The 17,461-nt window shown below is 45.2% G+C and overlaps 1 protein-coding gene across 1 annotated transcript in view; it reads left to right on the plus strand.

Annotated features, from left to right (window-relative positions):
* The window catches only part of LOC309550684 (uncharacterized protein), a 1,024,308-nt gene that overhangs the window by 128,113 nt on the left and 878,734 nt on the right, over positions 1–17,461 (plus strand). Inside the window, exon 4 of the mRNA XM_082251019.1 lies at positions 6,066–6,688. Coding sequence (XP_082107145.1) covers positions 6,066–6,688 — 623 coding nt within the window. The remainder of the gene's footprint in view (positions 1–6,065; positions 6,689–17,461) is intronic.

The raw sequence follows: 17,461 nt of genomic DNA on the forward strand, positions 1-17,461 counted from the left end.
GGGTTATGTCATTTGTGCTGCCAGGTTTTCGATGGACCTAGAGAAGCCATCTGCAGTCCTAAAGTGGCTTTGGCCCAAAGGTCTACGTGCTCTACAACATTTTCTTGGCTTTGCCAATTATTATCAGAAATTTATGAGTAATTTCTCTTTTCTGGTCAAACCCCTGACTGATACTGTATGACCAGAAAAGAGGGCAACCCACAGAATTGGTCCCCGGAATCCATTAAAGACTTTGAATCCTTCAAGGCCACTTTTGCTGCAGTTCCAGTGCTGGAACATCCTGATCCCATGTTGCCCGTCATTCTTGAAGTTGATGCATCTGAGACTGGAGTAGGCGCTTTCCTGTCTCAACCTCCTACCCCTGAGAGTTCTATCCATCCTTGTGGCTACTTTTCTAAAAAATTGTCTCTAGCAGAATGAAATTCTGAAACTGGGGATAGAGAATTATTAGCCATAATTTTAACTCTTAAAGAAGGGAGGCATCTCATCAAGGGTACTACTGTGCTCGTCCTCATTTTTACTGACCATAAGAAGCTTTCATTCTTGTCTGAGGCTAGACGTTTATCTCCTGGAAGGGCTCAGTGGGACCTTTTTCTGTCAAGCTTCAATTACATAGTCTCATTCATAACTGATACAAAGAATATAAGAGCAGATGCCTTATTGCCGCAGTTTTCTCCTCTTCCAAAATGGAGTCTGTTCCCACTCCTGTGATACCTTTCGGACTGCATTTTGGCTATTTACTTCTAGTCTTACTTCACCTTTGGGTGAGAGAATGATGCCCTCTCAGATCCATTCTCCTCTTGGAAAACCTCATGACCGCTGCTTTGTCCCCGAGAATCTCCGCATCATTTTCCTCCAGACCTACCATTCACCTAAGACAGCTGGGCACCCAGGAAAAAATCAACGGCGTATGGACATATTGTTAAAACATATGGCCTATGTCTCAACAATGCTGGTGGCCTAGTCTCTGTGCTCATGAAACCAACTTTGTAGCCGCTTGTCCTGTGTGTGCTCAGAATAAAACACCACAACACCTTCCACTGGGCCTCCTTCAACCCATACGCAGTGCAGAGAGGCCTTGGATCCACTTGTCTATTGATTTTATTATGGATTTACGCAACTCCCATAGCAACACAGTTATTTTTATGGTGGTTGACCGTTTTTCAAAACTGTCACATTGCATTCCGCTAAAGAAGTTCCCCTATTGCCTGTGTCCAAGGAACTGGCATTCATTTTCACTGGAGAGTTCTTTCAGTTACATGGGTTACGTAAAGTTATCATCTCAGACAGGGGTAGCCAGTTGGTGTCGCGCAAGTTTTGGTGAGCCTTTTGTGCACCTTCAGCTTTCCTTTTCTGCATATCACCCACAGTCCAATGGGGCCGCAGAATGGGCCGACCAAGCCTTGAAGCAGTTCTTACGTTGCTATATTTCTGACCACCATAACACTGGTGGGACCTGTTACCTTGGGTGGAGTTTGCTCACAATAGCACCATCAATGCCGCCTCCTGATTATCTCAGTTTATGGTGAACTATGAGTTCCAGCCATCCATGTTGCCTGATACATGTGTTCCGCAAGGCATTTCTGCGTTAGAGCAACATATTCAGGAACTCTGTTCCACTTGGGTGCAGGTCCAAGAATCCTTGCAACACTCCAGAGAGAGGTACATACCATGCTGACCGCCAATACCTACCTTCACCCTCCTACCAAGCTGGGAGAGGGTCCGGCTGTCTTCCCATTACCTCTGATTCTGTGTTCCCTCACTAAAACTGGCACCTCGATATATTGGGCCTTTCCGCATACTCTATAATGTTAACACTGTGGCCTACGCATTAGATCTTCCTTCCAACGTTTGTATTTACAACGTATTCCATGTTTCCTTACGTGTTATTGCTATATCACCTCAGTACCACGCCTTCGCCCGCTTAAGGTTGACAACCATGTGGAATATGAGATAAAATCGATCATTGACTCCCATAGGTTTAGTGGACACATAGGATATTCAGTTCACAGAGGGGTTACGGTCCAGGGGAACGCTCTTAGGTCTCATCCTCGGACGTAAATGCTCCTGCCCTGCTCCAGGCTTTCCATATACATTTTTCCCTCAAGTCTGGTGCTCCCTCAAGGGGGAGGGATTGTTGGGGAAGAGGGTACTGTCAGGGCTGGGCTCCTGCTAGTTAACAAGCTGCTCTTTTCTTTCAGTGTTTAGAAGCTGCTTAGCTGTCCGGTAACTACCAGCCGCTTGTTACCACAATGACTCACCTGTTTACCATTTCCTGCCTCATTAGTCCAGCCTACAGCCAGCCCCTTTTTTGCTTTTGAAGTAGCTGAGCTAATTTCCTCCTTGCCCTTGCTTGGTCTTGATCTCCAGTGTGTTCCTGTGTGTTACTTGCCCTGGCTGACTTCTCTTCCTATTCCTGTTCCTGATCTTTGCTCCTGACTATGCTGACTTCTGGTTTCTTGACCCTGGCTCCTCGAATTACCTGCTCTGGCATCCAAATCCCGGCTTCTGTTTTTGACTACGTTCCTGAACTGTTTTTTTTTTATTTCTATTTCATTAAAGGTGTGATTTTTTTTTTTTTTTTTAACTGTACTTTCTGTCTTCGTCTGGTTTATGGTCCCCGACAGTGTGTGTGTGTTTCCTACAGATGGATCCAGTAATGGGAACCCACCAGAGAGATGTCCCCGTCCTCTGTATTCCTGGGATTCCACACGGGAAGGTCACACCATCCCTCAACATCATCAGGTAGATGAGCAACAATCACGGATAGTATCATTAGGATCAGAGGTGGCTCTAGACTTTTGGAGGCCTTAGGCAAAATTCAAATATAAGGCCCCCTACGCAGGATAAAAAATAAATAAGCAGGCGATATTAAAATTAACTGTATAAATTGCATATTTTAAGGCAAATATTAATTTCAGAACCTCCGTATTCACAGCTCTTTGAATCTTATTTTTGTAATTAAATTATTCTACAAAATATCTATACACAAACATTGGGTATAGATATAAAGTGTGTAGCTGACTACTCAGTTATTCTTGTTGGTGTCTCCTAAAAGTGAAAAAAAAGTTGTCAACAGTTTAGTAAAAGAACACTATAGGGTCAGGAACACAAATGTGTGACCAGTGCCCCCATCAATGTAGAGTGACCAGTGCCCCCATCAATGCAGAGTGACCAGTGCCCCCAACATTGCAGAGTGACCAGTGCCCCCAACATTGCAGAGTGACCAGTGCCCCCAACATTGCAGAGTGACCAGTGTCCCCAACAATGCAGAGTGACCAGTGTCCCTATCCAATGCAGAGTTACCAGTGCCCCAACAATGCAGAATGACCAGTGCCCCTATCCAATGCAGAGTTACCAGTGCCCCAATCAATGCAGAGTTACCAGTGCCCCCATCAATGCAGAGTGACCAGTGCCCCCGTCAATGCAGAGTGACCAGTGCCCTCGTCAATGCAGAGTGACCAGTGCCCTCGTCAATGCAGAGTGACCAGTGCCCTCGTCAATGCAGAGTGACCAGTGCCCTCGTCAATGCAGATTGACCAGTGCGCTCGTCAATGCAGAGTGACCAGTGCCCCCGTCAATGCAGAGTGACCAGTGCCCTCGTAAATGCAGAGTGACCAGTGCCCTCGTCAATGCAGAGTGACCAGTGCCCCCGTCAATGCAGAGTGACCAGTTCCCTCATCCATGCAGAGTGACCAGTTCCCTCATCCATGCAGAGTGACCAGTTCCCTCATCCAATGCAGAGTGACCAGTTCCCTCATCCAATGCAGAGTGACCAGTTCCCTCATCCAATGCAGAGTGACCAGTTCCCTCATCCAATGCAGAGTGACCAGTTCCCCCATCCAATGCAGAGTGACCAGTTCCCCCCATCCAATGCAGAGTGACCAGTGCCCCCCATCCAATGCAGAGTGTCCAGTGCCCCCCATCCAATGCAGAGTGTCCAGTGCCCCCCATCCAATGCAGAGTGTCCAGTGCCCCCCATCCAATGCAGAGTGTCCAGTGCCCCCCATCCAATGCAGAGTGTCCAGTGCCCCCATCCAATGCAGAGTGACCAGTGACCCCAACAGTGCAGAGTGACCAGTGCCCCCATCCATTGCAGAGTGAACAGTGCCCCCATCAAAATTACAAATATTAGGGCTGCTGCTACAACTTCAAGGAACTACTGCCTCGGCTGGCCATGTAAAGAATTGTGGATGGATGGTGGTGGGGTGGTATTTCATTTAGGTCACACACCCGCTCCTTCTGTCCTTACCTTTTTCTCTCTTCTGCTCTTCTCTTCTCCTGGTACTGCAGGCGGGAGAATTCAGGGGAGGAGTTACGCCACGTTGCGACGTCATCGCTATCCATTGGATGATTGCAGGAGGAGAAGACCCGCAGCACAGCACACACGGGTAAAACCGCGATGTGAGTGCGGGTCCGATTTTTATTCCTGCATACTAGCGCCGGCGCCTCAGCAATGTGGATGCAGCCGCCGGCGGCCAAAGTTACAACTTCATAATATAATAATTATATTATTTACTGGGCAGAAAGGCGGCCGCGAGGCCCCTTTAAGCGCGAGGCCTTAGGTGGCCGTCTAAATCGCCTAATTAGAGAGCCGCCTCTGATTAGGATCTGTACATTATCTGCATTGTTACAATTGATGTTATTTTTATTATATATTCAGAGTGGAAACCTGAGAGATTCTAAAGTTGAGGTTAAAGATGAGATAAAAGAGGAGGATGATGAGGATGGGGTCATAGAGGAAGTACACAAAGATCTGTACCAGGACACCATGGTAGAGTCATCCAGCTACAGAAACCCACCAGAGAGATGTCCCCGTCCTCTCTATTCCCAGGATTCCACACAGGAAAGTCACACCATCCTTCACTATTACAAGGTTGGTGGGATGGAGTATCTACAAAATGGACTTGTGGAAGGGATGTGTGTGTTTTTTATGTAAGCTTATATCTTACAGATGATATTCGCTCTCATTTTCTTGGTTTAGAGTGGAGATCCAATCGATATAGAATTTGAGGTTAAAGCAGAAGAAGAAGAGAGGTATGTGAGGGATGATCAGCAGTCTATGGAGGAGGATGGACTAACGGGGACATTTATAGAGGAGGACACTCCTACAGAGATCAGCACAGGTGGGCCATTACCACTAAATACATTCCTCCACCCATAATGCTCACTGATTGGTCCAGAGTAGGGTGGGGACTGGGTGATATCAGCCTGTAATACCCTGGTCACTTTCCTGAGCTGTGTTCCCCCTCCTGTATTCCTGTTTTTCTCTCGGATAATCTTCCTTCTCTGTGCTGCAGACACAATTTATGTCTCTAGACTGGATTGATGGAGATTCTGGGGTTCAGCTGGCAGCAAGATGTTGATGTTCACCATAGACGTTGCTCAGCCTAAGCACCTGGGGTATGAACCTTGGGTCTTCTGCCCCATGCCTGGGTCTAGCAAGATCTCTGACAGAAGAATTCTCCCGGGGTTACTTGCTCTGTTATTTGCTGGCTGTGCCGGGTGGAGGGATATGTCTGTATAGTCTCTCACCCATAGGACACTCATCCTATAATCCCCTCATCACTGTCACTCCTATAAAAGACACTTCTCGTTGTTTCCTCACTCTCTGACTAAGGTCCATGAATAAAGAAATGAACTGGTTGGAGATCAGAGGACCCATTTACTAGTTACCTTGAGGGTGGAATTGTAAGATCCTCAGAGACAAAGCTGTCTGATGTGGGCTGATCCTGGTTTAGGGGAACCAATCTGCTGATGTCTAGTAATAATCTTTGTATTTTTATTTTAGTAGATGGACGGGAGATGAGGAAAACCTCAGAGGATTGTCTCACTTTGTCTCCAGACTGTAAAGTAGAAGATGAGGACATCACACAGTATAGTCCAGGAGAAAACCCGGGTACCTCAAATGTCCATACGGCACCACACAGTGTAGATGGACCATCATATTCCTCTTATCCTGAGGAGCCTCAGACTGTGAGGGACAGTGCTGGACCATTGTATTCCTCTTATCCTGAGGAACCTCAGGCTTTGAGGGACGGTGCCGTCCTTACAACAGATAAGAGGTTCTCCTGTTCTGAATGCGGGAAGAGTTTCAGTTTGAAAGGCAATCTTAATGTGCATAAAAGATCTCACACCGGTGAGAAGCCCTATTCCTGTCCTGAGTGCGGGAAATGTTTTGCACAGAAGTCCAATCTTTCCACACATCAGAGATTGCACACTGGTGAGAAGCCGTATTCCTGTCCTGAGTGTGGGAAATGTTTTTCAAAGAAGTCCTGTCTTTCCACACATCAGAGATCGCACACTGGTGAGAAGCCGTATTCCTGTCCTGAGTGTGGGAAATGTTTTTCAAAGAAGTCCTGTCTTTCCACGCATCAGAGATCGCACACTGGTGAGAAGCCGTATTCCTGTCCTGAGTGTGGGAAATGTTTTTCAAAGAAGTCCTATATTTCCACACATCAGAGATCGCACACTGGTGAGAAGCCGTATTCCTGTCCTGAGTGTGGGAAATGTTTTTCAAAGAAGTCCTATCTTTTCACACATCAGAGATTGCACACGGGTGAGAAGCCGTATTCCTGTCCTGAGTGTGGGAAATGTTTTTCATGCAAGTCCAATCTTTCCACACATCAGAAATTTCACACAGGGGAGAAGCCGTATTCCTGTCCTGAGTGTGGGAAATGTTTTGCACAGAAGTCCCATCTTTCCACACATCAGAGATGGCACACCGGGGAGAAGCCGCATTCCTGTCCTGAGTGCGGGAAATGTTTTTCACTGAAGTTTGAACTTTCCACACATAAGAGATCTCACACGGGTGAGAAGCCGTATTCCTGTCCTGAGTGTGGGAAATGTTTTGCACAGAAGCCCCATCTTTACACACATCAGAGATTGCACACGGGGGAAAAGCCGTATTCCTGTCCTGAGTGCGGGAAATGTTTTTCACAGAAGTCCCATCTTTCCAGACATCAGTGCGGGAAATGTTTTTCAGGCAAGTCTGCTCTTTCCAAGCATCAGAGATCGCACACTGGTGAGAAGCCGTATTCCTGTCCTGAGTGCGGAAAATGTTTTTCACAGAAGTCCTATCTTTCCACACATCAGACATCGCATACTGGTGAGAAGCCGTATTCCTGTCCTGAGTGCGGTAAATGTTTTATACAGATGTCCAGTCTTTACAAACATCAGAGATCTCACACGGGCGAGAAACTGTATTCCTGTCCTGAGTGAGGGAATTGTTCCTCACTGAAGTCCTGTCTTCCTGTACATCAGGGTCCCACACAACCCTGGAGGTGTATTAGTGCCTTGAGTGCGGGAAATGTCTTCTATATGAATGTTGGTGGACATGTGGGGAAGAAGCACACCCTGATATACACCTCAGATATACTCCATGGCTGATCTTCATCATGTGAGAAACACTTCATAAGGAGATCAGAGATCACCAAAGACATGGATGAAGTGTTGTCCCGTGTTGGCCATTGATAGCAGTAGAAAAATAAAAATGGAGTCCTTACCTTTCATTGGCTGAGTACATTTTGTGTGGGAAGATTTCACAAACACTTACAGATCTGGTTGTTATAAATGTGTTGATGAAATGTGACCCGCATTCCCCCAGTCATGGTGAATTGGGATTTCCTATAATGTTAAGTTCCATCTAGTGGCCATAATGTGCTTTCCTGACAGATGTCCATGGCAGGATACATTTGGGTAGCCCTGCCCTCGTTCCTCCCCCATAAGACCCCACCCCCATAAATGTTCAGTTACAAGAAAAAAACAAGCACTCTAGGTTTAAGCTGATAAGGGGTTGGTAACTATATGCTAAAACTTGGACCAGAAATATTGCTCAAATGCAAGTGATAGGGGACAAGGACAATCTGTGGACTGAATACAAAGGGATAATAAGTCCAACAGGTGTAAAACAGACAAAGTCCAGTTGCTGCTGTAAGGGCTGCTCAATAAAACACAGGGAAGTCGGTGCTGTGGGATAATGCAAGAGAAAACAAACAGAGCGCCTCTAAGTGCAGCATTTATTGAAGGGTATCAAATACATAATAATAGCAACTCGCATGGTAAAGGAGTGTGACAAGCTATGGAAAATCCAGTGGTAAGTCTAATGTAGATCCAGGGGTCCCGGAGAGTGGAAACGCCAAGAGCCAGTCTGAAGGGCGGAACGACACTGTGCAGGGAATCGTCCATCTTCCGGATACGGCTGGGCACCAAGGACCAAGCTGGAACGCAGCGTACGCTGCATGACGTCACAGGAGGCAATGGATTACACGACGCGTTTCAGAGCTCGCGCACGGCTCTCATCAGGCATGGAGCGCTCTTTTGTCAAGTGTAGGATAGCCGGAGAGTCTAAAAGCAAGTCTTATATATGGAAAAGGAAGCGGAAACAAGTGGGAGGGGGAGCAGAATAAGGGCCTGGATAAGACTATAAACAACGGAAATCAGTGCTGGATACCGTTAGCCCTGTTGGAATAGAACATAGCATACATATATATGTATACATATTTAAAAATAAAATGACAGTATATGACATCAAGAAACACAGTATAACACCATCTAGAAAAATCTAGGTCTAGAAAATATGGTGGGATAATTATGACTCAAGGATCAATGTGTCAGTAAGGGCCACATATTAAAAAATATATTAAAAAGTATATTGAGAAATGCATTAAAAAATGTATGATGATGGACCCACATTTGAAGAATGGAATATGACCAAAATTCTATATATAATTAATGAATGAGCAATGAATATACATACAGTGCCTTGTGAAAGTATTCGGCCCCCTTGAACTTTGCGACCTTTTGCCACATTTCAGGCTTCAAACATAAAGATATAAAACTGTAATTTTTTGTGAAGAATCAACAACAAGTGGGACACAATCATGAAGTGGAACGAAATTTATTGGATATTTCAAACTTTGTTAACAAATAAAAAACTGAAAAATTGGGCGTGCAAAATTATTCAGCCCCTTTACTTTCAGTGCAGCAAACTCTCTCCAGAAGTTCAGTGAGGATCTCTGAATGATCCAATGTTGACCTAAATGACTAATGATGATAAATAGAATCCACCTGTGTGTAATCAAGTCTCCGTATAAATGCACCTGCACTGTGATAGTCTCAGAGGTCCGTTTAAAGCGCAGAGAGCATCATGAAGAACAAGGAACACACCAGGCAGGTCCGAGATACTGTTGTTGAGAAGGTTAAAGCCGGATTTGGATACAAAAAGATTTCCCAAGCTTTAAACATCCCAAGGAGCACTGTGCAAGCGATAATATTGAAATAGGAGTATCAGACCACTGCAAATCTAGGAAGACCTGGCCGTCCCTCTAAACCAGGGATCCTCAAATTACGGCCCTCCAGCTGTTGCGGAACTACACATCCCATGAGGCATTGTAAAACTCTGACATTCACAGACATGACTAGGCATGATGGGAATTGTAGTTCCTCAACAACTGGAGGGCCATAGTTTGAAGACCCCTGCTCTAAACTTTCAGCTCATACAAGGAGAAGACTGATCAGAGATGCAGCCAAGAGGCCCATGATCACTCTGGATGAACTGCAGAGATCTACAGCTGAGGTGGGAGACTCTGTCCATAGGACAACAATCAGTCGTTTACTGCACAAATCTGGCCTTTATGGAAGAGTGGCAAGAAGAAAGCCATTTCTTAAAGATATCCATAAAAAGTGTTGTTTAAAGTTTGCCACAAGCCACCTGGGAGACACACGAAACATGTGGAAGAAGGTGCTCTAGTCCGATGAAACCAAAATCGAACTTTTTGGTAACAATGCAAAACGTTATTTTTGGCGTAAAAGCAACACAGCTCATCACCCTGAACACACCATCCCCACTGTCAAACATGGTGGTGGCAGCCTCATGGTTTGGGCCTGCTTTTCTTCAGTAGGGACAGGGAAGATGGATGGAGCCAAATACAGGACCATTCTGGAAGAAAAGCTGATGGAGTCTGCAAAAGACCTGAGACTGGGACGGAGATTTGTCTTCCAACAAGACAATGATCCAAAACATAAAGCAAAATCTACAATGGAATGATTCACAAATAAACATATCCAGGTGTTAGAATGGCCAAGTCAAAGTCCAGACCTTAATCCAATCGAGAATCTGTGGAAAGAACTGAAAACTGCTGTTCACAAACGCTCTCCATCCAACCTCACTGAGCTTGAGCTGTTTTGCAAGGAGGAATGGGAAAAAATTTCAGTCTCTTGATGTGCAAAACTGATAGAGACATACCCCAAGCGACTTACAGCTGTAATCGCAGCAAAAGGTGGCGCTACAAAGTATTAACTTAAGGGGGCTGAATAATTTTGCACGCCCAATTTTTCAGTTTTTTATTTGTTAAAAAAGTTTGAAATATCCAATACATTTAGTTCCACTTCACCCCGGTAATGCTCCTCTGCTGCTTCTTTCAGAAATGTAATAGAAGACATTTCTGAAAGAAGCAGCAGAGGAGCATTACCGGGGGGAAAGTTTTTCACCTTCACGGGACAACAGGAAGCTACAACTGGGGGAACATCCATTAGATACACAGTCGTTGGTGAAAGGATATCCAGTGGTTATTTATATCCATGCCATAATCGGATCTGGTAAGAGTATATACTCTTGACTGTTCACGAGGTGGGCAGAGCTGGTCTATCCTTATCACTGCAATTATATTAGTTTGGAGATTTCATTGCACCTTATTTTCACCCGTCTGGTAAGGGGAACACCTGCACCTTTTAAAACAAGCACCTTTTTGCCGTTGTATTTACTTGCTGAAGTGGGATCCTTCATACAAGCACCGATGTGATTTGTTGCACTTTAGGACTTTATAAAGGAGGAGGGAAGAGTGCCACTTGAGTGCAAGATTATGATTTATTATGACATAAATACTTACATTAAAGTAAGGATAAAAGCGTCCGTCAGGTCCTACGATGGTGAGAGGGGTCCACACAATCCGGGGTGCCTCAGGTGCAGAGCACCAGACCAGCTGGCTGTGTGCGTCGGGGAGATCAGAAAAATGCGGCTGTGGAGGGAACCGGAAGGCGTCTGACGTCAGCGGCAGGAAACTGGCAAGATGGCTGAGGGAGCTTCAAGACGCGTTTCGGAGTCTGCACGAGGGCCCGGGCAGGGCATGTGCACTCCTTCTTCAGTTGAAGTGAATAACATAGGGAGAGAGAGTGTCTTTTATATGCAAATGCTGGGGCGTGTCCTGGACAATTAAACAGGGCAACAAGTATTTAAAAGGGCAACACTGTGGGCTGATTAATACAGACAAAAAAACTAGAGAGGTTGATACATACAGCCAATACACATTGGTGGGATCAATTTTTTCTCAAAAAATACATATCAAGCAAAATCTCACCACGAGGTCTCAGAGTCCTCACCACATGTTCATTTTTGGACCCCACTCACCAAAGATTGGAAGAATATAGCAGAATTCTGCACAGCCAAGTTTCTGGGTATACTCACCTCACAGAGGCTCATCAAATATGATGAAACCGTCCACCATATTCAAATCCTAACTCAAGAAATCATCTCTAAAGAACAACACGTTCCCTATTCCTGGCTTGACATCCTCAAAAAGAATACTAAAAAGAAAGAGGACCTTCTCATCTCTACCAAATTAGGCAAATTTAAGCAAGATCTGGACGATTACCAGAAAAACAAAACCTTTTCTTGGAAACAAAATAAACCATTACCACCCCTGCTAGGGCACCATAACAACCTCCCTCAGAGTCACCATGACAAATCCCATCGTCCACCACCACCCAATACCACAGCATCCATTCCTCCACTCCTACGCCCCATCCCTCGGCCACCACCCCACCGACCTATCATGAAACCCGGGGGGCCTGCCGAGGTCTTGCACTTAGGCACTACCCAGCACTTCTCCACTTCCCTTTTCCCCACTCTGTTTTTTCTTTGTTGTGTGTCACGTTTGTCCCTTTTGGTTGAGCACTTTTGCACGACTTTGATGGCGTAGGTCCTCGGGCCTGCCCTGTAAGTCTTGGGAGGGGGTGGATATGGCCTTTTGGCTTAGTTCGCCCTCTCCCATGGGGTCTCCCTTCGGGGGAGCCCCACCTAGTACTCGGGGTGGGCTGTTTCGGCAGTCCCCCTGAAGAATGGGGTCTGCCCGGCTTCGGCTGGGTGGACCAAAGTGAGTACCTCAGTCCCTGTCAGGAGCTTCGCGCCCCGGGGGATCAGGGTCAGGGCCCTTCCTCTTCGGAGGAGGGCCATGTGTACGCCTTGTGCACTTTTTGTGTGTCCACGTTTGCGTGTGTGCACTTTTTTATGCACCGGGTGTAAGTCTTTTGAGTGTGTTTCACACACCACGGGCTTTAAAAAAAAAAAAAAAAATGAAACCCTATCAGAACAACACCAACCATATCAACAATAACAAAAAAAGTAATACTGACCCTTGTCCTCCTCCCAAATCAAAAGTTTATCACAACAAAAAGAATGACACTACATTACCCATACGTGAATCATCATCTTCACCCACCACCTCATTGCCCATAGTGGCATCAACATCTGGCCTACAAGGTCTCCCTACTCCTATTATCCCCTCTATTCCGCTACAGTCTGGAACCAATACACCTATCCCCACATCTGCTCGCCCACCCATACTGATTGGGGATGTCCTACCGGGAGACATACCCACCTCATCCAATGGTCCACCGATTTCTTTTTTGGGCCAAGGCCCCTTCCGCAAAACACGCCAAAAAAGAAAGTTCATAGACGAGGGTGCAGAGGTGGATGTAGAACCAAGCCCTTCCAACACTAAACTCCGGAAACTGTGAAGATTTTCAATTTATCATCTTCCCCTCTTTCCCCGCAGGATACCTCCCTTCTTAGTAAAGGTCTTAGTTTTGCACCTACCACTGTTCCCAATTCCTTCTTGCTCTTTAAAGACCTCCACAAATTTATACGCAAGCTCACACTGACCAGACATTTCAACATCCAATCAAAGAAAAAAATCCTGGAACCTTTTCCCACTGAACATGCTGGCACTAATGCCCTCTCTCCTGATCACACCAATCTCTTGTGCAGTCTGCTAAGCACATATGATGATGCAACCCATACGGACATTATCCCTAGTGACTTAGACCCTGAACTATACCTGTACACACAACATCCCTCTACCTCCCCTCCGGTCCAACACACCAGCCTACACCCTAAGTCTACCTTTTACCCAACCTGCTCTAAAGGCCCCTATATTGAAGCCTTTTATAGAGTGGTCTTTTCAGATCTACAAATATTATGCAAACAGTCCCCTCTCCAGCGCCCCTCCCATAATTTGAGTCATGGCGAGTGACTTGCCCTCAAAAAATTCACCAACAACCCAGACATCATAATCAAACCTGCAGATAAGGGTGGAGGTATTGTAATTCAGAACAAAGCCCATTATGTGGCTGAAGCCTACAGACTTCTTTCTGACACCAACACATATCAAAAATTAACAAAAGACCCACTATCACAATTCTAAATAGAGGCTGAACAGCTCATTGCCACAGCCCATCAACTGCAAGTCATTGAATCGAAAGAAGTCTCCTTCCTGAAAAAAGACTATTACAAAACCCCTTACTTCTACCATCTACCAAAAGTCCACAAAAACCTCCAGCATCCTCCTGGTAAGCCCATAGTGGCATCTATGGACAGCATCACGAGATGTCTTCTTACAGCCTCTAGCACAATCCCTTCCTTCATATATACGAGACTCCACCCACCTTTTGGAATTATTATCCCCATACTCCTGGGACAAGAATTACCTTTGGCTCTCTTTGGACGTCAATTCTCTGTACACGTCCATACCACACCCAGTTGGTCTAAGAGCCCTGCAACACTTTTTAGCCCTTGACAACTTTATCAATATTAACCAAGCCACCTTCATCCTAGACGCCACCTCCTTCTGCTTAACCCATAATTACTTTGTGTTCCTTCATACGCCAATTTGACTATGGGTTTCTGGGAAACCTTACATATCTGGCATAACAACCCCTACACACAAAATCTCATCTTTTATGGTCACTACATAGACAACATAATCATCATTTGGGACGGCCCATCCTCCACCATTAATGATTTTGTTTCACACTGTAACAACAACTCTCTTGGCCTATCTTTCACCCATGTCTGGCTCCACGAACATCTGGCCTTCCTAGACCTTGAACTAGGCCATGACGGTCCCACCATCTTTTCCCGGAATTACAGTAAACCCACAGCAGGGAACTCATATTTACACTTTACAAGCTGTCATCATCCCCGATGGGTTAACAACATACCCAAAGGCCAGTTCTGTCGCCTCAGACAAACTTGCACGAGAGACTCAGACTACATCTCCCAAAGTAACCACCTCACAACCAAATTCATAGAAAAAGGCTATCCCAAATCACTTATTGAACAGGCGTATAACACCTACCTACCTGGTAAACCTCCCAAAAAGGAACAGGATCCCACCAACACCACCATCTGCTTCATTACCCGGTTCCATGGCCAATACAAAAGCATGGAAAATATTTTTTCCAGACATTGGAATATTTTGAAACAAGACCCCCTCCTCTCCTCTAGTATCCGCGAAAACCCTTGCATCACATACCTCCGAGCTCTGTCCCTAAAAAACAAAATTGCTCCTAGTCAACTTAAGCCCCCCAAGTCCAACCCTCTCTGCCTCATACCCCTCATAGGCATGTTTCAGTGTAAAAAACCTCGCTGTAAAATGTGCGAATTTGTCCAGCATGGACAAAAGTCCTTTACACAAAAAGGGAAAACTTACCGGTTCGACAATTTCCACAACTGCTCCACCGACCACGTAATTTACTGTCTCACCTGCCAATGCCATCTTTTGCATGTAGGGCGAACCATTTGCCCCTTGAGACAACGCTTCTGTCGACATAGACGTTTTATAGAGACAGGAAGCAATAAGCATAGTGTGTCCCGCCATTTTATAGAATTTAATCAATGTTCCACCTCGGGCCTACGGGTCTGGGTGTTAGAATCTATACCCAATATCCTACCTGCAGCTGAACGTTTCACATTGCTTTGTGAACGGGAAACATTTTGGATTTACACTTTAGATTCCCTTAGCCCTAATGGGTTGAATGAAGAATTAGATGTCCATACCATTATATAACAGCCTTATTTATCCCTTGTATACTTCTCCTCTAATGTTACCATTTATCATTTCAGGTTTCCCCTCTCTTTTTCATTGTTAGTCATTCAAATTTCTCCCATTCATTTGTAAGTATTTTGTCCCCCCCTCCTCCTTCCACACCCCAGCCCCCCCTCCCCCCATCTCTTTCTCCCCCTTCCCCCCCACACCCCTCTCTTCCCCCTGTGCCCCCACCTCCACCGACCTTACTTAACACAACCCCCCCCAAACCACCCCACCTCAAATATCCAATATAATATATATCCAATTTGTTTAATAATCATTTATTTAATAGTTAATTATTTTTTTCTTCTTTTTTTTTATTTTTTTTATTATTTTTGTTGTTACATATAGTTACATAGTAGGTGAGGTTGAATAAAGACAATAGTCCATCCAGTTCAACCTGTGTAGGTTTGTGTGGCTGTAATCATCTAACATATCCCTTAATGTCCTGATCCTTGAGTTGTAAGTCTAAGAGTCTTTTGAAAGTCACCATACTACCCGCAGAAACCACCTCTTGTGGTAGACAATTCCACAATCTTGTAGCCTTAACAGTAAAGAACCCTCCTCGTTGCCTGAGGTTAAAACGCTTCTCCTCTAATCGCATTGTATGTCCTCGAGTCCTCATGCAATTCCTTCGAATGAACAGTTTTTTTTCTAAGCTGAGATCCCCATTACGATATTTATAAATTGCTATCATGTCCCCTCTCAGACGTCTCTTCTCCAGGGAAAATAAATCGAGCGATTGCAGCCGCTCTTCATAGTTAAGGTCCTCCAACCCCCTAATCAGTTTAGTTGCCCTTCTCTGGACTCTCTCCAGCTCCAACACATCCCTCCTGAGGACTGGCGACCAGAACTGGACAGAATACTCCAGATGCGGTCAGACCAGAGTTTTATAAAGTGGAAGGATTATAGTCTTATCTCTGGAATACATCCCTTTCTTTATGCATGCTAATATTCTGTTGGCTTTGGAAACTGCCGCTTGACATTGCATGCTGTTGCCTAATCTATCATCAACCAAGACTCCCAGATCCTTCTCCATTTTTGATTCCCCCAAGGGTTCCCCTCCCAACGTGTATTGTGTTTTTATGTTTTTAGTCCCCAAGTGCAAAACCTTACACTTCTCCACGTTAAACCTCATTTGCCATGTCGTTGCCCACTCCGTTATTTTGTCCAGGTCATTCTGTAGGATATCTGCTTCATGCTGTGCAGTTATTGCCCTGGCCAATTTTGTGTCATCTGCAAAAACTGATATCGAACTCCTGATCCCGTCCTCAATGGTGTTTATGAATAAATTGAACAAGGTTGGTCCCAGGACTGAGCCCTGGGGCACCCCGCTTACTACCTCAGACCAGTCTGAGTATGCGCTGTTTATTTCCACCCTTTGGACACGGCCTTTTAGCCAGTTCTGTATCCAAGAGCAAACCCTGCTGTCGATACCTGCAGACCTTATTTTATAAATTAAGCGCTTGTGGGGAACTGTATCAAATGCCTTAGCGAAATCCAAGTACACCACATCCACTGGTCTGCCCCTATCTAGCTCACAGCTCACCTCCTCGTAGAATGCTAAGAGATTGGTTTGACAAGAACGCCCATTTGTAAACCCATATTGGTTACTGCTGATGATGTTGTTGTCTTTAGCATATTCTACGATATAGTCCCTTATCATCCCCTCCAAAAGTTTACATATTATTGATGTCAAACTGACAGGCCTATAATTTCCCGGGATATGCCTCTGGCCCTTTTTGAATATCGGAATCACGTTAGCCTTCCTCAAATCCCCTGGTACATCTCCTGTCCTAATACTGTCAGCAAAGATCAGGAACAGTGGTCTAGATATAACCTTACTGAGTTCCTTGAGAACTCTCGGTAGTACGCCATCCGGACCTGGTGATTTGTTTGTGTTAAGTTTATCCAGTCTTTCCCTGATTTCACCCTCTGTTAGCCATAGTGGCAAGTCCTGTGTATTACTACTAACCAAACAGTCATGGTCAGTGTACCCCTCCTTTTCCTGCGTAAAGACTGACGAGAAAAAAGCATTCAGCACGGTGAGGAGCATTCTTCCCACTTTCCCATGTTCTTTCTGTTATGGTTAGGATGTGTTTATATCCACCATGACCAGTACTGTATACCCTCGAACATGTTGTACTGTACTATACATTAATTTTGTATATGGTCGCACTAGTTTAATTCATATATTTACCATGGTGTGTCTAGTCACATATTTCCATGCATTGTTGCCATATCTGCCTATTGTCCTTTTCTAAGTGACCCCTTATTACCTCTATTTCCTCACAACATTCCCAGTGTCTGTTTTA

The sequence above is a fragment of the Pelophylax lessonae genome (assembly GCF_965119305.1).
Source record: "Pelophylax lessonae genome assembly, chromosome: 3".
In the NCBI taxonomy this organism is placed as follows: domain Eukaryota; kingdom Metazoa; phylum Chordata; class Amphibia; order Anura; family Ranidae; genus Pelophylax; species Pelophylax lessonae.